Consider the following 23,376-nt stretch of genomic DNA (forward strand, 5'->3'; position numbering starts at 1 on the left):
AGGCTCTGCTGCATCCCTCATTCTTCCCTTCCCCTCTCAGCCCGATGTCTGAAAACCCTCCCACTGCGGGCAGGAACGCTCAGGCCCCCGTCAGCCCCACCTGCTGTCAATATAACGGGCCTTCCTGCGTGAGGACATGGCCCCTGCCGCTACAGGCCTTCGTGCTTGAAATGTCCAGAGTGGATTCTGCTCTCCTGACTGCACCCAAGCCCGCTGCACCCAACTCTGCGAGGCGGGGTGGTCACTGCCGTCCTGACCCAGTGCTGTCTCGTGGAAATACCACGTGAGTCACATATGTAACTGTAGACCTCTAGTTACCACACTAGAAAGAATAAACATAGTGAAGCAAATTTTAATCATGTGTTTTATTAAACCCAATAAATCAAAAATATTATCATTGCACCTAGCAATATAAAATTATAGCCTTTGGGGGGCAGGGTTCTGGTCTGTTAGGAAGTTTGTGGCAGCAAGGCAAGCAGAGGGGGCCCCACGACAGCATGGGAAGTTCCATGTAGCCACCTCCCCATTTCACCGTGAGGCACCAACCCCTCTGCCCGCTCCTCCCATTGCATGGCAGCACTCCCCTCAGCCCCCGTCACCCTGGACTCCTTCCTGAGTGCCGTCTCCCCCATCCTGGGCACCTCCCCCAGCTCACCGCACATGCCACGGGCTACCCGCACACACACCCTGGACTGAAATCCAGCTGCCCCTCCCGTCCACTGAGCCCTTATCCCCGTCCTCACTCTGTCCCCGCAGCACCCCATTACCTTTCTGGTGGCTCTGCCTCCCAAGAACACGCTGACAAAACAGGGTGGGTTCTGGGCCCTCACTGTCTGTGCACTGGGCTCTGAGAGTCGCCAGCCGTCCGTGTGAGCTGGGACAGGCCACGCAGCGACGCCACCGTCGGCTTCCTCGTACGTGCAGTGCGGGCAGAAGAGTCCGAGCGAGCGAAGCACCACAGGCCAGCCCCTCAACGCCCAACATGGGGCTGCGTTCACCACCCCAAGACTAGGAGACTCATGCTTTGCTGGACCCGTCAGTCTCCCCCTGGCGCATTTTAGATGCTGAAGAAAATGTTTTCTGAATAAATGAATGAATGAGGTTTGAGGTGATCTCTCTTCTTAGAGCCTTACCAGGGGGTAATGAGAAAAGGTTGACAGAATTAAAATTGGACCCTATGGCAAGGCAGTATAAAGTAAGGCTGAAGCTGTTTGGGATGGAACATAGAGGCTAAAATAATCTCTTTGATAAAGGACCAACTGTAAAACTCAGGTTTTTTAAAAATTCGTTCTGTATTGGGCAAATAACGCAAATCACATTGTTCAAATTCAAAGGAAACCATCATTACCAGTTTCCTGACAATCCTTCTAGAAATATTCTCTGCCTAATAAGAAAACACAAAATTTGTCATTTCATCAGAACATTTATAACTGGGAAAATAAGCTAAAGAGGAGGAGGTCACTGGCCAGCAACTTTAACTTGGCGCCGAGGACAAGGAGCATTTCACAGGCGTTCTGGGCCAAACAGACAGGGTGGAGCGAGGCACAGGGCTGGCGGTCAGTGCAAACCAGGGCGCCACCCAGCCCCTGAGTCACTGATTCCAAGAAAGAAGGAGGGGTCATGACTACTCAAGAGCCAGCTGCGGAAACTCTCCTTCATTTTGTGGCTTTATATTGTAGCGTCTCTAAAAGTAAAAGTGGAACTTGGGAAATGTGGATGTAGGTGTATTTGAACAACAATTAAAGAAAAAGCAGAAGTAATTGGAAGCTCAAGGCCCACCCTTGCCCTCTACCCCCTGGGAACTGGGCCGACGGGACACCTGCTACACCGGACTGAGGGAGCCCTTAGGGAAGCACTGGGGGTAGAGAGGAGAAGCCTGGGGGGCTGTCCGCCCACGCCTCAGGTGCTGCATCCAGGAACCCCTACCTCACACCATTCACAAATATTAACTCAAAGTGCATCAGAGACTGCTATTAAAGCTAAAACCATAAAATGTGTGTGTCTTCCCTCTTCCTTTTCAGTAATGTCCCTGGAATGACCTGTTCTTCAGGAGAACCTGACCGTTGTCAACCCTTTGCGGGCAAGCCTTCGGTGCTCTCTCCCTGCTTTAGGATAAATAACAGGGTGCCCAGCCCTGTGCATCTCCTCAGCCTCGGCTGCGTCCCTTCTCATTTGCTCAGAGCTCCCTCCTTCCGTCCCTTCACTTCACCTACCCGAACCCTCCCCTCCCCCTCACTACATACACCTCACAGGCCCTCCAGAGCTCATCTGCAGTGTAAGCTCCTTCTAGATGCTGGATCCCCAGATGCAGAGCTCCCGCCCACGCCTCCCAGGGAGCCTTGAACCCCGCCAAGCACTTTAATTAGAGTTCCTGATGACTGATGGGTTTGACTGCTGTGCCTCCCCTCCCTGGGCTGGGCCCACACACGTGTTCCCCACAGCCACAGCATACAGAAGGCACTCACTGAATGCATCGAAGAATGAGAGTCCGCTGGGCTTGACGGTGAACTCAGCGAGCGTCCCGTCCCCTGTGGAGCTGAAGGAGGAAGCAGACACCCACGGTATCCAGTGCGCAGGAGGAAAGGCATTCTGAGCCTCCCCAGGATGTCATTCATACTAAATCTACCGGCAACTTCTATTAAACATGTGGCCCCTGACCTCTTGGTCAGGAGTCGATGCCTTTTCCAATGTCCTGTTTACATGAAATGTGGCCTTTCATAACATTTCCAGGAACACAAATTTCAGAGCACTTACATGTGGCTCAGAGAAGTCTTGTTTTATCCAAATAAATGCTAGCTTGTTAAATCACTTGATGTCATAGATTCTGTCCTGTATTCTTTTAGAAAATTTCCTGTAAGTCCATTTATGAGCTAGAAAAGAAACTATAATGTTACTGGCTGTTACTGAATAATTAAATTCAAAGGATGGTCCATATATTTCTGGGAAAGTAGAACAGTTCAGTAAAATAATAACTGAAGTAATGGGCCATCAGTGCATTTCATCTTAATATGAATGATTTCCTTATTTATTTTAAAGACTTGTTTATTCATTATTTTAGAGAGACTTAGCAGACTCGCCCCCCCCCCACCATCCCGAGCGCAGAGCCTGACTCAGGGCTCAATCTCAGGACCCTGAGATCATGACCTGAGCCGAAACCAAGAGTCGGATGCTTAAGTGACTGAGCCGCCCAGGTGCCCCTTAGTAAGAATGATTTAAATGTAATGACTTTGCTGTATTTAGATGTAGCTGTGCTCCGTGATCTTGTCATCCAGCGTCCAGCATCCATAAAACACGCTGGTGGGATTTGCCTGTATTCTGGCCACACTGGCTTCATAACCAGCCCTGAGACCTTCGGCAAATCACTATCTTTGAGAGCGTGGGTCTTCTCCTGGACCCCGAGAGGTGGAGCTAAGATGGCCAGCAGCTCCTTCCGACTCTAAAACTGTGTAAGACGTGCAGAAATGGATGAAAACAGCATGACATCAACCCTTTAAAACCTCTTTAAAGTGTGGGGTGGTGGCTGCAGCGCTGCCTGGTGGGACCAAGGCCCCGGAGGCGAGACAAGGCATCCGTCCAGCTGCTGTCCAAGGACTAGCCAGGTGACCCCAGGCAGATTCCTGCCACACAGTCCCTTTCGCACACGCAGGCACACACAGAAAGGCCGATTTTAGCGACGGTGTGTAGGGAATGCATGCTCCTACTCATTTCCTCTGCTCCAAACCGCCATGTAAGTGGAGATTGAACGGAAAAAACAATGGGTAGCTGTGCCCCCATGGAACATACATGGAACAGGAATACAGAACAAGGATCCTGAGGTCATAGGTTTGCAGGCAACGGACAGGGTGGTGAGTCCAGAGTGCAAAAGGGCTGAGCGTGCGCCATCCGGAACAGAAACCAGGCCTGGGCTCACTGCTTGCAGCCAAGGGTCAGGTGAACTGTGTCCCCAGGGAAAGAAGCTGAAAATCATGAACCCAGTGCCTGTGGCACAGTTCACAGGGAGCCATGGGCCAAGACCTAAGCTCAGGGCCAGCAAGCGCTTCAAGTCCTCTCTCACTTGGATGTAGGAGCTGTTGTCTCAAAATCTCAAATATCACCGAGGAATGGGGTCTCAGATGTCCTTTAAGACCTGCTCTGGGGTGCCTCGGTGGCTCAGTTGGTTCACCGTTCCACTCTTGATCTCAGCTCGGGTCTTGATCTCAGGGTCATGAGTTCAGGCCCTGCATTGGGCTCCACACTGGGCATGAAGCCCACATTAAAAAAACAAAAGACCCGCTCTGGAGATCAGGTGATAGGAGGACAAAGACTGGGGAGGGAGTGGGATGAGCTCAATTTCCCCCAAAAGAATCAATATTCCTGGACCATTTTCTCTGACCTCAGTGCATTTAAATGAGAAACCAACATCGAAACGGTAGGGAGAACACTCTATGACACTTTCTAACGTTCTGAGTAACTCATGGAATAAAGAGTAAGTCCCAGTGGAAATTAGAACATACTTACATCTACAGGAATCCATCAAAATCCTAGAGGAGAACATAGGCAGCAACCTCTGTGACATCGGCCACAGCAACCTTTTTCACGACACATCTCCAAAGGCAAGAGAAACAAAAGATAATGAACTTGTGGGACTTCNGAACTTGTGGGACTTCATCAAGATAAAAAGCTTCTGCACAGCCAAGGAAACAGTCAAAAAAACTAAGAGGCAGCCCACGGGCTGGGAGAATATGGGAGAATATATTTGCAAATGACACTACAGATAAAAGACTGGTATCCAAGATCTACAAAGAACTTCTCAAACTCAATACACGAGAAACAAATAAACAAATCATAAAATGGGCAGAAGATATGAACAGACACTTTTCCAATGAAGACATACAAATGGCTAACAGACACATGAAAAAATGTTCAAAATCATTAGCCATCAGGGAAATTCAAATCAAAACCACACTGAGATACCACCTTACGCCAGTTAGAATGGCAAAGATAGACAAGGCAAGAAACAACAATTGTTGGAGAGGATGTGGAGAAAGGGGATCCCTCCTACATTGTTGGTGGGAATGCAAGTTGGTACAGCCACTCTGGAAAACAGTGTGGAGGTCCCTTAAAAAGTTAAAAATTGAACTACCCTATGACCCAGCCATTGCACTACTGGGTGTTTACCCCAAAGATACAGACGTAGTAAAGAGAAGGGCCATATGCACCCCAATGTTCATAGCTGCATTGTCCACAATAGCCAAATCATGGAAGGAGCCGAGATGCCCTTCAACAGATGACTGGATTAAGAAGCTGTGGTCCATATATACAATGGAATATTACTCAGCTATCAGAAAGAACGAATTCTCAACATTTGCTGCANAACCTTTGAGGACAAGCTAATGCAGGGTGTAGGGTAAAATGTGTAGCCATGAATAAATTTAATTTCTTTTAAAGATTTTATTTATTTGAGAGAGAGACCAAGAGAGAGAGCCACAGAGAGAGAGAGAGAGCGCGCGTGCGAGCTCGAGCAGGGAGGAGGGGCACAGGGAGAGGGAGAAGCAGGCTCGCTGCTAAGCAGGGAGCCCAACCTGGGGTTCCATCCCAGGACCCTGAGATCATGACCTGAGCTGAAGGCAGACGCTTCACCAACTGAGCCACCCAGGTGCCCCAATAAATATAATTTTTTAAAAGAAATACTGAAAATAAGTTTGATGTTAACTCTAGAAGCTAGAAGAAGAGCAACAGAGTAAAAGGAAATGAGCAGATTTTAATACGAAAATGAGAAACAATTGATAAAATAAAAATGAAAGGGCGCCTAGGTGGCTTAGTCAGTTAAGCGTCCGACTCTCGATTTTGGCTCAGGTCATGATTATGGGGTCGTGGGTCAAGCCCTGCATTGGGGTCCATGCTCAGTGCAGAGTCTGTCTCTCTCCTCCTTCTCCACTTACTCTCTCTTGCTCTCTCAAATAAATAAAATCTTAAAAAAATAAAATAAAATAAAAATCAAGGTCTTTCCAAAACCAATAAAATAAATCAACTTCTAGTAGGATTCCATAATCAATAAAAAAATAGAGGATACAAAAAACCAATATCAGGAAATTAAAAGAAGATGCAACTATAAATATAATAGGGATATTCAATTCATAAGAAATACTTTTCCAATAAATTTGAAAGCAAAAACTGCATAATTTTCAAAATTGATAGGAACCTGAAAACACATAAACTGATACACAATTTTAAAACAAATGTGTAATTGAAATCTCCCTATTCAAAGGGTAATGGCTCAGAAAATTTTATAGGCAAGTTCCACCAGATTTTCAAGAAACAGATGGTCACCATTTTATACAAACTGTTTCAGAGAATGAAACAAGACTCACCTCACGGGACCATGTTCCCAAATAAACCACATGCACGTAAGCCTTGCCTCAGGCTGTGCTTTCGGTGGAACCTAAGCTCAGACTCAGTGTGAGGAGATGATCTTGGAAGAGCTAAACACATGCACACCCACACACACGTATGCAAACACACACACCATACACATACAGACACCTCACACACACACGTTCACTCAAATCATGCACATATATGGGGACACCCACACATGTGCATAAGTGCATACACAATACACACGTAGATACGTGTCTGCACACATGTGCACGCACACACACGTGTGCAAACACACACACCATACACATACAGACACCTCACACACACACGTTCACTCAAATCATGCACATATACGGGGACACCCACACATGTGCATAAGTGCATACACAATACACACGTAGATACGTGTCTGCACACATGTGCACGCACACACACGTATGCAAACACACACACCATACACATAGACACCTCACACACACACGTTCACTCAAATCATGCACATATACAGGGACACCCACACATGTGCATAAGTGCATACACAATACACACGTAGATACGTGTCTGCACACATGTGCACACACACACGTATGCAAACACACACACCGTACACATACAGACACCTCACACACACACGTTCACTCAAATCATGCACATATATGGGGACACCCACACATGTGCATAAGTGCATACACAATACACACGTAGATACGTGTCTGCACACATGTGCACGCACACACACATGCATACATACACACAACACATAGGCATATATGTGTGCACTCACAGGCACAATGCACAAATAATATACACATTTGCACGCACAACACACACATACACCCACATGCCCGTGCACTAACAATGCCCACACAACACATGTGTGCTCACTCACATGTACATGCACAATGCACACACCTGTGTCACACACTTTGCACGCATGCACACTTTTGCACAATACTTGCATACACGCACATACACGCACATGCATACATATACGTTCGGTCCACGAAGACAGGTGCTGCCCGTCCCCTTTCTGCCCTGCGCACTACCTTGTACAGAGTGCGTGTGTGATTTAAACATCACTATCCAGCTTTGGCCTTTATTTTGTATTTTGAGAAAGTCAACAAGATCTGTCATAGGTTTACATTTTCAAAGAAGAGGAAGATACGCGTGCATAACAAAAAATTTCCCAAAGCTGTTTCCTACACTTGACCAGAAATAATGAACACACTTTACTAGCTGTTCAGCCCTGAAAGCTACTTTGCCAGTCCCAGATCCTCATGTTCAGGGTGTAGAACCGAACTAAAATGGGGTCACTCATGTCAGGGGCGAAACGGAGATGGTCAGCACAGGCACATACAGGAAACTTCGCCTCACCGAACAGGGATTTACAGCTCTACTCAGGAACCAGTAGACGACACCAACCAATTCCCAAGCGCCGAGCCTGTCCACACCATGTCTGTGCTTCCTTGGCCCTGACTCAGCTTCCCTGATACAAAAAAGAGAGAAGACCACTGGGCTACCAGACTTCTGAAAAAGCCAAATAACTTTTGCGCATTTACCTGGTCAAAACCCCGCAGTCTGTGAGCGACATGAAACTCATCGCTCCTGTAGCCTTGAGTTTTCCAGCTTGCAGGTCAAAAGCCTTGCCATCAACTCTTCCTCCTGCTTGTTTTGTTCAGCACGCAGTCTGGTTTTGGACAAGGGTGTTCACACATTAGGAGTGGTGTGATGGATACTTTCACCACACGGTCTCTGGGCACGATTTTGGAAGAACTGTTGCATAAAAAATGATCCAAGAAACTTCTGGTGTTATGTTTTATTTATGTATAAAGCTTGGGCTCTCAACTGAGAGCTGAAGCAGCTTGCAAAACCATGGACAAGTGAATCTTGGCCAAGACAGAGAGGTGACTTGATATTAAATATTAGTAAGAAAGGGAAAAGATAATTCAACAAGAGAGAACCAAGTCTCTATCAAACTGAGATGAGGTTACACATGGAACAGGGAGCTCCAGCTTTATAATTTTTTTTTTTTTTTTTTTACAGAGAAAACTGCCAGGAATAGCTCTGCCTTTCATTATGGAGACAAATCCAACTTTGGCAGGTCGAGGCAGTGAAGTTATCCAAAACATGAGAGGATTGACCTTCCCCATTTTATCCAGTTGGGTATTGGTTCTAGGAAAGTGTGTGCTGTGTGTGCTGTCCTCACAAGACTGGAAACTGCCCCCGGCAAGGCCATCACGTTGGAGGAGAACGTGGGCTGAGAGGGCGATGGCGTAACCTGGCTGGTCTGCGGTGTCTTCACACACAGTCATTTAAGGCAGAACGAGGCAGGCTTTGGGGAATGTGTGTGTTGGGTGCTGGTGGATCAGAGGTTCCCTCCGAGAAGAGTCTTGGAAGGAGGGAGGGTGGCTCTTTGGACCTAGAAGCCCTGTCCCTCCCTCCCACGGGTCTGGACCCTCGGGCAGAAGGTGCTGGACGCATCCGTGGCAGGCTGTGTGCGAAGCTCCCCGCTGACCACGTGTTAGCCCACTGTGTGTGTGCTTCTCCGGTCCCCAAGGCTTCACCAAACTATCGTACGAGACATCACGCGTCCCTCACAAACAGACCACTGAGTGGAAGCAGCCAGAAACCCCCCCCCCCACGGAATAACTCCACTTCTACACAGCTCAGAGTCTGACGACGCCCATCTGTGGGCTGGGCATCGGGGTGGGAGCTGCCCCGTGGGGGGGCATCGAGGGGGGCACTCTGCATGGTCGTGCTGGTCACACAGGATGCTGTTGGTGAAAATTCTGGGTCTGTACAGCTGGGTCTCTACAGCTAGGGTCTGTACACATTTCTGTACCTTTGACGCCACAACGAACGGAAGTAACAACAAACTCCTTGTGCTGTGGAGAATAAGGGGGCTGGTGCCTTCTCACCAAGGCCACGGGGAGCCTGCTGGAGGCACCCCTCAGAGGAAGGCCTGACAGACACCACCGCGGGCAGCTGGCGGCCACGGAGGCCACGGCCACGGCGGTGGGGAAGGTGTTGAGGCTCTTGTTCTTGGACAGACGTGTGGCAACATGCCAGAGGCAGAGAGCCAGGGTGGAGGGAGGGGACTGGGCCTCAGTGACGTGTGAGCAGAAGCAGCACAAAGCCGTGGCAGTCCTGAACTGAGGGGCGAGGAGCGGAGGGGGCGCCCCGTCCTGGCTTGAAGGGGAGCAAGACGCGGGGCAGCATCGCACGCGCCTGCCAGGCGCTGGCCTAAATATTGCTGGGTACCGTCTGTTTTCCTCTAGACCACCTTGTGCACAAGTCCTAAGGCTGTTCCTGCTGACAGATGGGCAGCCGGAAGCACAATGACGGTCTGCGACTTGCTCTAGGTCACACGAGGCCAGGACTGGGGTCTGAACATGGGCAGTCTGACTCGGAGCCACACTCTTAACCAGTGGGCTACATTCCTTCCCAGACTCCCGTACTCCAAATATGAAGAGATACATCAAATTACAGAGCAGTCGTGTATAAATGTATACACACACAGAAAAGTGACATTAGCTCCTTTAGTGTTTCTTGGAGAGCAAGTGGGCTAGCGACAGTTTTTGTTTTTTGTTTTTTTGTAAATCTGGGGATGGCTGTTTCTCCATCATTTCTGAAGGACTGTTTCATTGGACCCAGGACATTTGGCTGACAGTCTTTCTTCCAGCATCAGAATTGTTACCCCCCACCCCCCCCCCGCGCCCTGCGCTGGCCTCCATGGCTTCGGGTGAGAGGCAGTGGCTATCTTATGGAGGAGTCCAGGGTGAGACGGTCTCTCTTGCTGCTTTCAGACTGTTCTGGACTTCCACCACTCTGACCACGATGTGCCTAGGGCAGACTGTCTATGTGGAACCCACCTGGCCTGCGCTGGGCTGGCATCCTGTCCCGTCCTTTCTGGCCCTGTGCCCCGTCTCCCTCCAGGACTCTGATGCGTGAGTGTGGTAGTCACACTCTGTTCGTCAGAGATCTCACTGACCTGCCTCCTGTTTGTTCTTATTTCTGTCAGCTCAAATCTGTGGAACTCCTTTAGTTAATTTTGTATTTTACTTGTTATAAACTCCAGAATTTCTTTTCATCCTTTTGATTATTTCTCTATTATTCTCACACTTGTCTTGAATTCATTTCTTTGAACATATTTACAACAGCTGATTCAAGGCCTTTGTCCACGTATGCCCAACATCTAGGTTCCTTAGGGACACTTTCCACTGCTTTCTCCCCATACAGCCCACCCTTTACTGCTGCTTTGTACATCTTACGGCTTTTCGTCGAAAACTGGACATTTAAAGTAATAGTATGGCAACTCTGTAGGTAAGATTCCCTCTGCCTTGACTTTGTTGTTTCTGGTTTAGCACATTTCTTGGGCTACTTCTCTAAAAGCTGCCTTGTCATGTGCTGCCTCTGAAGTCTCTGCTCAGCGGGCTGTCTTGGTCAGCTAAGGATCGGACAGGTTTCCTCGAATAAGGATGGCCAGCAGTGAGTCATCAGGACCTGGCCTGCTCCAGCCACGCACACTGAGCCACCCAGGTTCCTCATTTTCTTAGATTTTACAGGTAGGCAATCTCATATTTTGAAAATGATTTCTTCCATACAAAATTTATCAATCTTTTTTTCTTTTCATATCATATTGCCCAGGATTTCCAGAATAACACCAAATAAAGGCAGACTTCCTCCTTTCCCACGTTTGTGCTCGGTTGTTTCTCAGAGAATTACACTGTTGGCTTTTTGTTGCAACAGTATTTTTTATGTTTATCACTACCTTTTTCTTTAGACTTTACTGAGAACTGTCGATAGGTATCTCTTTCTTTAAATGGAAATGTGAAACAAATTAACGTTAAGGCCTGCCAAACTTTAGAGATAATTCATCCAGCAGTTATTTGTTTACCCCGGGCCAAGAGTAGTGATAAGCCACTGGAAAAAGTTTTAATTAAAACCCACATAATCTCTGCCCTTGGGAGCTTACAATGCAGCTGGGATGTGATTTTATTTTATTTTTTTATTTTTTTATTTTTTTTTTTTTAAAGATTTTTTATTTATTTATTAGACAGAGATAGAGACAGCCAGCTAGAGAGGGAACACAAGCAGGGGAAGTGGGAGAGGAAGAAGCAGGCTCATAGCTGAGGAGCCTGACGTGGGGCTCGATCCCATAACGCCGGGATCACGCCCTGAGCCGAAGGCAGACGCCTAACCGCTGTGCCACCCAGGCGCCCCATGGGATGTGATTTTAAACAAAGCAAAACCGCGATTACGTTTTGTCTATGAATGAAAGCAGCGCGGTGCTAAGAGAGCTTGTAACAGGGAGAGTGTTGGTCAGGGACAGCCGAGGAAATGCACTCCGCTGAGAAGCGAAGGGCAGAGGGAGTTAGCCAGGCCCGTGTCAGGAGAAGAGCAGGCTGGGCACTGAGGTGGGAAGGAGGGGTGGGGGAAGTTTCCGGAACAGAGAGGAAGCATCACAGATGAGCACTGTAGAAGGAAATCGGTTGGGAGGGTCTCACAGCTTGATACGCTCTTGGTTTTTCTTCTAAGGGCATGGAGAGCAGTAATGAGTTAGAGGTGTGTTTTCAAAGATCCCTTTGGCCATTGCATGGAGAATGCAGCGGGAGGAGGCCAAAGTGCCAATGCTGGGAGCTGACAGATGGGAAAGGCAGTGGCTTGGACTCAAGACAACAGCCAGCTGGATGTATTCCGGGGTGGGACTAAGGGACCTGCTATCTTCACATGGGGAGAGAGGCAGAGGGAGGCAGACGGACCATCTCGGTCTCCATCTCAAGCTCCTCAGCAGACGCTGACCGACAGACAGAAACACCATGAGGCCTCCCAGTGCAGAGGGCCAACAAGGAGGCACTGGGTTAACGGTCTTCAGCCAGAAGCAGAGTCTGTACTGCAGATAAAAATTTGGAAACCATGGTGTGTCACTGATATCAAGCAGAATGCAGAGTAAATATTAAAACAGGGACCGGAAAGAAAACCTGCGTGTGTCCACATTTACCATCTGGTTGAAGATGGTAAAGGAGGCTGATTAGTGGCGGGCAGCACAGAAGGGAGGGGTCGGGGGGATGCAGTGGCCTCGAGCACCAGCAGGGCCCGGCCTAGTGCTTACCCACTTGTTCCAGCCAGCCTCTGGGTCACCACTTCTCAGGGCTCTGTGTACAAAAGACCCTCAAAGACTATTTTTTTCTACTTATGATTGTCTTTCATAAGAGCTGTTTTCAAGACTCCAAGTCTAACGCAGGCAGAGTCAAATTAAGATGGGAACAAGAGAGGGGCACCTGGCTGGCTCAGTTGGCAGAGCATCTGACTCTTGATCTCAGGGTTGTGGGTTTGAGACCCACCTTGGGCAGGAAGACTACTAAAAAGAAAAAAAAAAAGAAAAAAAAGAAGATGGGAACAAGAAGACTAGTATCAATGGTCTCATGCTCTTTTTGGAAATAAAAGAATTCACACATAGCATTTATAAATAATGTACTATATCTACTTTTCAAATTATTTGACCCCACACTAAAAACTTCATTTCAAAAGACAATGGAAAAACAAATCACAAGTTAGCTAACATAAAAGTTTATTGAATAAATACATGCACTGTCATGTAAAATTAGTTGATCAAAAAGGACATTCTATAATAATTAAAAAAACACTCTGTTTTCCATTTACAGTGGGTGACGACCAGAGTATAAACGCACATACACACTGGTCTGCACTGAGCTTAGGTTCTTGAAGAAGGGCTGGCCTCCTGATGAAGCGTATCTGCGAAATGAATCCTCCTAGTACAGAATATAAGTCGCGGTGACTACAGCTACGATCTGAAACTTGAAAACACCACCGCCACACTTCCATATTTTAAGGCACAGGATAAGCAACCCACGTGTACAAACTAACAGAATTCAAATTCATTTAATTTTCCTCCCATTGGTTTGGCTCAATATAGAAAAGTTAACGTTCCCTTTTCCTAGATGAATCAGTTATTAAGAACCAGTGATGAACATTTTGAGAACTCAAGTGTTCTCCATCACAGAACCCTGGAGTGCTGAGTCTGGCCTTGACAGTGATTCTCACCCCTCCCCCACAGAATATAAGAACTTCCCACTGAGGGCTCATCTTGCCACAAAAGACAGAATCATATCGGGAAACGTTTAATGTCTTTAGAGTCGTCCCTTTCCTTTCTTTCTTTCTTTCCTTTTCAGCAGAATGAAGCCCACTGCCAGGGGCCTCAGAACCTGCAGATGGGTCTGTCTCCAGGCTCCCCAGTCCCTGCATCACAAGGCGTGCGTCATGCTGCTAACTGGCTTTCTCCCTTTCATTGTATTTATTTTGCCTCATTGCTTAAAGCATTCCATAAAGTAAACATATACCAAATAGGTGAGCACATGATTGCAAAACCCAAATGTTTAGGATGCTGGTAAAAATTACTGGTATGATGCATTTCAGTGAGTGGTTCTCTTCTTATAGATTATGCCAGAAGCCCTTCAACAGATCGAATTAAAAAAACAAATCTTCAATAAATCTAATACCATGGGCAGGCAACTAGATTTAATAAGTAATTACCTGCCTTTATCATACTACTAAAATTCCACAGTTAAATTTCATGTGTGCATATATGTTCATGTGTGCATCAATATATGAATAAATTCCTCCTGGACACGAACGCTGGACATGGTTTATAGAGAAGTTTCACTAAGCAGGAAATAGTGAGATTATACCGTCTTTAAGATTACATGAAATGTGCTGTGAACTACAGACTCCATTAGAAACAAACCCAGGTTCCGACTGTCAATAAAACAAACGTGAAATCTGCGGGAAGGCAGAAGTGTGCAGAAGTAGCAATCGGCGTCCACCACAGGCACTTTGGTATTTTGGTCACATGAGCGGTCCTTGAGTCCACGAGACGGATTTCCGGTAAGCTCTCCAATTTCGGTCACAAAGCTCTATCCCCCCAGTATCTGCATACGTGATTCAGAATGTTCTATGGCTAAGGAAGTCCCCTGCATCACACGTTCCCCAGAGACACGCAGAGCAAACGACACTGCTGCAGAGCTTCACCCCAGGAGGCTTGGGACTCGAGTACACGAAACATGCTGTAATAATCCCAAAAGAACAATATTCCAAAATAAAAACCGTATAACAATATCCCAGTACTGAGGTCAGTCACGGTGTAAGTGAGGAGACTCAGGAAATGGTTATTTACAGTCCACAGCCGCCGGGCTGGAACCCTCTGGCCCAGCGGCACGTGGCCTTGCACAGGGCGTCTGATGGATGAACGAGCTGTTGGTTTTTAAAACAACTTCCTACCTACTTACCCAGATCTATCCCAAACTTTATGGTGACCACGTGAGCCTGTCTTCACAGGCTGGGAAAACACTGAAAATTAACAAAGCTCATGGCCGACGGTTTCACAAGAGCCTAACTGCTAACACTGAAAACTTGTATTATAGTTCAGGACGTATAACTGTGTTATCTGTGTACACTTCATGAATAAGTTATATCAGGCAATTAAAAATAAACTTAAGACATTTCATTTTACGTAAGAAATTTCAAATTAGTGCACCATGATTTATGAATCATGACAGTGCTCTTAGTACTCTGTAATACTCAGTGACACTTTTCCTTACAAGCACTTCAACTCTCAGTAATACATCTTTATAGTTATGAAACTGGTAATATTTTGCATACTTTTATCATTCATGATGGGCAGAAGTATACTAATATTTAATCTTTCAGCCTTTCTTTTTAAAAAGAAACACCATAAAATTGGTCACTGAGAACTTTACCCTGCAAAGACAAAATGATTATCTGTCATAAGAATTTAATACATTTTAGAAGAAAAAAAATATATTTCCTTAATCCATTTTCTTCAGAATTTAAACCAGCATGTAGAGATTATAAAAAATAGTCTATTTACATGGCATAGTGTACCTCAGTGTGTACAAAACAAGGCAATAGTAAAGCATATACATACGTCTGCTTCCTAGTAGATATAACTGACATACAGCTTTACGTGACATGGTAACTATCTGCTGCCCTATTACACACTGTAATAACTGGTGAAATACTACAGAAAATTAAACATACGAAATCTAACGATAATATTGGCCAAATATGCCTAAAATGTCAACATGGTTTATAAAACTATTAAGATTTATATAACTAAATACGCTGAAATTATAAAAACAGTATTGGTACATGTGCGGGAAGGTGTGCTCTGAGCACACAAGGGTGGGCTCCTTGCGCCCGGCATGGACTACGTCACCACGTGTGGTCTCGTGCCATCTTCCGTGAGGTCATACCTGGGGGCGCACACGGAGAGGAGGACAGACGTGAGGTCAACTGGAGACAGTGTTGTGAGGTAAACACACAGGGCTCATCTGTGGTAGGACACTCACCACTGGGTCCAACCCTTGGCTAGTTCTTCGGATGCCAGACCAACCAACACCTGTGGGTGGAACATTTGTTACAGTGGGTGGAGCAGCCCCTGCTCACCCCCCACAATCCTCCCAGCCTCTCAAACCTCCTGTCCCAGTCCGGAACTCACTCTCTATTATCTTGAGTCTCTCCCTGTCAGTGTTTTGGGCTCTGATGACCCCCCCATGAATGATACAATGGGTCACATCCAAGAGCTCCACCCTGTACCCAGCAGTCTCAAAATTCAGTTATTAACAAGAATCAGTGCAGATAATTTACAAGGATATCAGCTCACGTGCCATTAACGGCAGCACAGCTGGTACGGATCACCAGAACCTGGTACCTATAACTGAAAACTCCTCTTCCCTAACTTGACCTCTGTGTACATTTAATATTAAAGAATATACAATCTTATGCAAGAGTTCCATGTGAATTTACACAAAGACTAGAATAAATTCAGAAATAAAGCCACTAATTTGTTAGACGAATCATATACCAACAATATGAATACGTAAAATCAATGAAAATAACTTAAAAATAATCTTCAAAATGTACTCAGGTTTTAGACAACATAGTCTTTTATAGTCCACTATTTTATAGATAAGCGTAATCACAGAGGACATTCACCACTTTCCACTTATTTAAGTATGGTCTAAAGAAAAATGCACTTTGGGTAAGTGTTTCATGTTTATACAATACAGGACCTGACCAAGGATATTTTTCAAACTTACTTTGCCAAGAAGCCCTTTATCTTTGGACAGGAAGCCGCCACTGTTCTTCACTGCTACATCCAACGTTCTCCTCTGTACTTCTGGTAATGAAACGCTGAAATCAAAGCTGACATGGAAAAAAGAGGACCTTCCTTAAATTTCCCCCTAATTTTATTGTATTTTATTATAACTAAAACAAGACATTTCTGCTTATGAGACAGGTCCAAATGCTATGTTGATTTTTTATTACACAACTGAGTTCTGTTCAGTTTTTGGATCTGGCATTTCATGAAGACTCAAAAACAATTTTTTCCCATTATTTTCCAAACATGCGTGCTGACTCTTGCACCCTAAGTATGGGGTGTTGTATTTATAATAGAATGATGGGGGAGTGGGGACGTTTGTAGAACACAGCAGGGAGTCCAGATCAGTTCACTCATCCAGGCCTAAAGACTAAAGAACAGTAATTACAATGACCGGGTTAGAGAACTAAGTGATAACAGCCTCACGAAGCAAACAGATCTGCTGGGCACTTTCTAATGGCTGAGGTGAGACACCGCAACCCAAAATGCCTCCAGGGCACCAAGTCCTCAAAGCTGGCTGGTGTCCTGCCATTGTGAGGCAGGGTCTCTGGTAAACTAGAGGACAGAGCGCCTGAGGCCCTGCAGGGATGTGGCTGGAAGGCCACCTGCCTTTCCAAGCAGCTGGAGCAGCTAGAAACCCAGCCTTGCAGGTGGGGTCTCTGAATCCTTAAATGCTGGGGGCTGAGAACACTGTCAAAACACACCCCCACCAGGATTTGCAGCACGCCTGTCAGTTTGTGACCGTGGTTTAAACAGAGCTGTTGGCATGAAGTTATCATAGAACGACCAGTCCCTTTGAAGATACGTGTAAACAGAAGTGACAGATATTTTGACACCATCTGACTTTATTATTTCCCAAAATGCTGGTGGATTTTTAACTATAGAGACCGTACCATAAGGCACCCAGTTTGCACAGACTGAGGGTTATTTATTTATTAAAAGATTTTATTTATTTATTTGACAGAGATAGTGAGAGAGGGAACACAAGCAGGGGAAGTGTGAGAGGGAGAGGCAGAGTTCCCGCCAAGCAGGGAGCCCGATGCGGGGCTGGATCCCAGGACCCTGGGATCATGACCTGAGCCAAAGGCAGATGCTTAATGGCTGAGCCACCCAGGCACCCCTAGACTGAGGCTTATTTAAACGTGGCTTGAGGCCCCTGGAGGCCACCCGAGACCCTCTCTGGAGATGAGCACATCAGACTGAGAACAGAAGCAGTAGGACCTTTATTAAGACAAACCACTATAGAGACCTGTAAAAATGTTACACAAAAACGCCATATATATATATATATATATAAAATTGTTCTGGAAACTAGTTTTCTTTTTCAGAAGAATATTTTAAGATGCTATAGACTTATTGTTATTTAAAATAAAATTTAAAATCAAGCACTGGGTGTTGTATGTAAGTGACGAACCACTGAATTCTATTCCTGAAACCAATATTACATTGTATGTTCACTAACTAGAATTTAAATAAAAATTTGAAGAAAAAAATTAAAATATATTTATTTTAAATTCTATTTTACAACCCCACAAAATGAAAGTTCTTTAAGGTCCTCAATCATGAGTCTCTCTTCCACAATGTTCACAACTTGGACTTACTATGCTTGGCGCTTCTAGATGAAATCCAAAATGTTTATTTATTTATGTTGGCAAGTCCGTGGGTGCTCATCTCGAATTCTTCACTGATACCACCCAACAAGAGTGTTGGTTTGAATACATCAGTCAGTGAAAGGTACTGATCGAGCCTCCCTCATTCAATGACTCAGTAATCTGCTCCCCCCCGAGTAGACACATACCTCTGGTCAAACACGGGGTTCAGTGTTCTCTTCGACACGTGTGTTTTCCTCCGTCCCGACCTCCTCTTGTCTGGTAACAAATACACGCGGACGTAGGGGTCAGAGCCGTCTTCGGAGAACGCAATGAGATTTCTTATGACGCAAACCAGAGGACACGAGACATTAGAATCTAGGAAAATGACCATTAGCGTCACGTTCAAATTCACTCTTCTGATTTCCCATTATTCTGAACCACTGAGAAGCACAAAGGAGCAAAGTGTGCTTCTGTCTTCATCCTGTGCTCCCTTGTTGGTGGAGGTGACTTCTGCCTCCATTTCTTGAGCCCAGTATTTGGGGGACATTCTGATACCTTGTTCTGCTTTGAAAATGGCAACTGCTGGTCTATCTTTCCACAGTACTTACACTGTCTTCTCCCAGTGAGGGAGTGTGGTCGGCCCTATAGCCAAGGGAAGCAGCCCTCCGGGAGACCCCAGCGAGGCCCCCCGCCCTCCTCGGCGCCAGCTCAGGCTGCTCACTCCACTCTCTGCCCTTGGTTCACCTGAACCTTTCACCCCCTCTGTGCAGCCCCTGCTGCTCTTCCCCCAGGAGAAGAGAGCCAAGCACAGTCTGGCATTTAATTACATGCACCTCCTTCAAATCAACCTGAAAATCTAGTTCGGGGATTACTTGGTTGAGAGTCCTGTGTGACAGTAATCATCTCACAGCAAGAATCCACAGAGCGCTCAATAAACAGGTATGAAACCGAACCCTACACTTAGATAATATTTCTAAATGTCACTAATTTTAGCTTCCTATGTTTCTAAAAGTCTTTTAAAAGATTCAAATATTTATGTCATATATTTATATCATAACTTCTACTGAGATGGACAAGTTACCTAAAAGGGAAATAATTAGTTGGCTGCATACTATCATCACTAGTCAAATACAAATTAAAGCAACACTGTCATCTCGTGTTACCCTTACTAAATTAGTGCACTGACAGTAAACTGTTCCCGATGCGGGGGGAAGGCACGCCTGTACCCTCGGGTGCCAATATCAAATGGTATGCTCCAGAAATGGTCTTGAAAGACTACTGATAATACCTATCACAACCCCATAAACTTCTTTGGATTCTTTGAATTGATATAAATTTGATCCTGGAAATTTAATCCCAAGAAGACACTTCAAGAAAAGAAAGATATGTTCGTTACTATGCTACAGGTAATATGGACAATCTAAATATCCAGGATGGCAGTTCAAGAGTGTACTACAAAGCCACCAAAACGGCTATGAATAGAAGATATTTATGAAACAATGCCGAGAACAAAGCAAGAATACAACACTGAACACTAGGATTATGGTACAATCTCATGACTTTGTTCTTTACAGATGTTTGGTGAGGCTACAAGTCAGTGTCTTGCTCCCCATGTAATGGCTACCCTGCGGCCCCAGGGTGCCCAGCTCACCTGCAGGAGTGCACGACCACCACGAGCTTGTTTCTCTGTGAGCTATGCCGGACGGTCAGCTGGATCTGCCCCAGGGGCGACTGCCCCAGCGTTGTCCCACTGGGGAAGCAAAGCAGAAAGTTACAGCTCTCTTCGGAACTGAAGAGATGTGCGTCACTGGTACAAGAAGGAACCAAATTCATTACCCATGGACTTGAACAAAATTTGAACTCTGGACTCTTAATCAACCAGCTGAACTCACATTTCAAATAAGGTTTCAACATAACCTAATCATTCAGAACTGACAGCTTTTTCAGTTAGGGCCCACGGTAAAAATGAGACTCGGAGGTCTCCTAATTGCAAACGTCAATTCTATCACTACCCTAACCTACGCATGCTTTCTCAAAGCCCCACACACATTGGCTTGCTTTTACTGGCAGCCTGTCCAACACAACACTACCCCTTGGCTCACTCTGACAGGCTTGAAGCACAGACTCCCAAGACCACCAACGGCTGCTCCAGTGCAACGTCTCCCAAGACCAGTCCAGCTACTCCCCAAACTTGGCTCCTGTGAAAAAGTACTTTCTTATTTAAAATTCTATTTCCTTTTAGAGCAAGAGAGGAAGGGACTGGTTTCTTCTTTTTTCTTTCCCCAAAACAGCAGACGTGAGGAAGCACGAAGGAGAAAAGTATGCTGGGTGTGGGTCACAGAGCTGCACCCTTCCTCTACCCCCAGGAGCAGTCATCTCATCTCTGCCTCCACTTCTGATTCCTCAACACACCTCTGAGAACAGCAGACGGGAAGAACGGCTTCAAAGGGCAAGCTTACTCCTTCCGCTGAGAGGAAAAGGCTAACATCTGAAGCGTGCGATAACTGTAAGCTGTTTTCCTCCTTCTCTCAAGAACCCAGGGGCACATCTATGAATCCAAACACTCGACAACAATGGCCAGTGGTCATAACACTGAGCACATAGGACCTGTTCTTATAGCAGACACAATTGCTATGCTAAGAGCACACCTCAGCTCTAGATCCCGCCTTTCTGGTCTGAGGACAGGCACACCATGGCTTTAGACCCTTTCCTAGTCATGGAACCCGTTATCCACTGCTTCCTGATCTTTAAATGAGCCAAACATTAGGCCCTAGAAAATGGCAGATTTATTTTCAAAGTCAAAGACTCAATGAGTAAAAGGCCAAAGCCACCTTAAGTTCTTTTAACTAACTTAAGATGATATTCCCTCCCTGCAGCATGAAAGATGTGTTCTGATTTGACAAGAACAAAGGGGACGTCTAGTTACTTCTCCAGCTGCCGCAGTCTCTGCCGAAGCTCCTGGGTGGCAATGGGCAGTGATATGTCTGAGGCTATGCTTGGGGTTGGCTCCTTGACGGAGACATGGCTTGGGGAGCAGGTGGCAACGGCCTGGAGGCTGGAGGAGCTTCTGCCCAGGTCTCGTGGTCCCTGGGGGCTGGCCTCCACAGGCTGGGCTCTCTCTTCCCCACCAGGCTTATCGCCGCTCCCAATGACGGGCGTGCATGGGGCTGTGCTGCTATCACCAGAGCCTGGCGATGCAGACATCTGAGATCTGACAGAGATTTTCCTCCCTTCTTTAGAAACAGAGGGTCGCTTTACTTGAGCTGAGTGTTGGTGGTCTGGAGACCTTTCTTGCTTTTCAAGGTGGAGTACCTATAGGTGGAAGTAAACATGAAATTAAAATCAGTGACACTAGAACAGCCGGATACCTGAATGGCTTCAGACAGATTCACTTGCAAATGTTTCCTTAAAAATTGGCACAAAACAGTATAAACAGTGTAGTCTGTATGTTCAGCTACTCTATTATTAAAGTAACACCATATTACAGTCAGTTTAGGAAAAGGAAAATCTAACGAATTAAAGTATCACTTCTGTGATGTAAATGTCACTTCTGTGTTTCTCTTCAGCCTCTTCCATTTGCACACATTCCTGCACAGTTGTGGGGTGATGTCATTGCTGGGCGAGTCTGAGCCGAGAGACCCAAGAAAGGATGAGAGGCAAGGACACCCTCCCCAGGGGGCCACCACACACAGCCTCAACGCAGGAGCAGGCCTCATGCTCCTCAGCTTGCGTGAGCATGTGGACCCTTTGCTCTGCTGGCTTTCATCTGTTGTGTCCAGGTGTGCAATACTCCACCGAGCAGAGCCTGTACCCCACAAACCCTGCACCCTGGGGTTAGTGACAGTGTCACCTCTTCCCGTGTTTATAAAATAAGGCTGCAGAAAATATCTTCATGTTCATGGTCTCTCTGCATTCTGCCTTCTTACTGAAAGTCAGATTTGCAGAGAAAGGATTCTTGGCTCATGGGGTTTTTTCGTTTATGGCCTGGAGGCACTGTAGGCCTTTCCGGAGAAACTGTGCCGATCCCCAGAATTGGGACCAAGTGCAAAGAGACCATGTACACTGCATCCTCCAGAGACTAAGTATGCTTTAATTCTTTAAAAAGTGGGTTCCTTTTAATTTCCACTTTAAAAATTAGTGAGTTTTAGCATTTTTTCATCTGTTTGCCAACTTTATTAATTTTGAACATTTCCTCAGGCACTCACAAGAATCATTGTCTACTTCAGACAAAAATTTTTTGTTTGTAATTTCTACCATCTTGTAGAATTTTATTAAATTTTCTCTCCTGAATGGCCTTTGAAAATTTAACTTGGCCTGCTCAAGCAATCTGGAACACCAACTTGGGCAAATGTCTGAGTCCAAGCCTCAATTATGTCTCCCTTGGGCACCTGGAAACCATTAGCAGTGGTTTCCTTGCTCCCCAGACGAGTGCCCCGTGCCCTCTGCCACACTCTGGAGCAGTGCCCACGAGCGTCAGCAGCGTTGCCCATTACCCCGTCCACTCCTGCACCTGCTGCAGAAGATTACAGTACCCTGAGGGCGATCTTCATCTTCAGAGTGCTGTTGGGACCTGAATTACTGAGTTGGAATCGCTGGTTCATGGTCATGTCATCGCTGGTAAGCAGCTGACTGAGAGGGATCTTTAGATGGCCCAGAGAACACTGATGCTGTTCATCTTTCACCTGAGGGATACATGACAGAACACAGTTAGCTCTGAAGGCAAAGACAAAGCATATAAATGTCCAAAATCCAGTCTTTAAAAAAACACTTCTGCCGTCTCTAGGTAGGGTTCTCATAAATGACTGACACAATGGACACCCTCAGAATGCTGTGATGAGTGAGGTTACACTGTGTCCAAGCCCCATGTGCCTGTCACCTCCTCATCACACAGTTGTAATGAGTTGTAATGTAATTGTAAAATGCAAATGTAATTAGAACCATGAGGTAAGAGGCAGCAGTCCACACAAATCTGAAGATTAGGAAGAAATGTCTTAAATTCTTTTTTTTTTTTTTTAAAGATTTTATTTATTTATTTGACAAAGAGGCAGCAAGAAAGGGAACACAAGCAGGGGGAGTGTGAGAGGGAGAAGCAGGCCTCCCGCTGAGCACGGAGCCTGACATGGGGCTCAATTCCAGAATGCTGGGATCATGACCTGAACCGAAGGCAGACGCTTAAATGACTGAGCCAACCAGGCACCCCGAAATACCTTAAATTCTGTGAAA

General features: G+C 46.0%; 1 protein-coding gene across 1 annotated transcript in view; it reads right to left on the reverse strand.

Annotated features, from left to right (window-relative positions):
• Positions 1-12,914: 12,914 nt before the first annotated feature.
• The window catches only part of ESYT2 (extended synaptotagmin 2), an 81,392-nt gene continuing 70,930 nt past the window's right edge, over positions 12,915-23,376 (reverse strand). The window contains exons 16-22 of the mRNA XM_034650234.1: positions 22,686-22,835; positions 21,080-21,465; positions 19,805-19,903; positions 18,360-18,491; positions 16,500-16,605; positions 15,750-15,799; positions 12,915-15,653 (exon numbers count right to left, since the gene is read on the reverse strand). Coding sequence (XP_034506125.1) covers positions 15,608-15,653; positions 15,750-15,799; positions 16,500-16,605; positions 18,360-18,491; positions 19,805-19,903; positions 21,080-21,465; positions 22,686-22,835 — 969 coding nt within the window. The 3' untranslated portion in view covers positions 12,915-15,607. The remainder of the gene's footprint in view (positions 15,654-15,749; positions 15,800-16,499; positions 16,606-18,359; positions 18,492-19,804; positions 19,904-21,079; positions 21,466-22,685; positions 22,836-23,376) is intronic.

Source organism: Ailuropoda melanoleuca, chromosome 1, assembly GCF_002007445.2.
Source record: "Ailuropoda melanoleuca isolate Jingjing chromosome 1, ASM200744v2, whole genome shotgun sequence".
NCBI classification, from domain to species: Eukaryota; Metazoa; Chordata; class Mammalia; order Carnivora; family Ursidae; genus Ailuropoda; species Ailuropoda melanoleuca.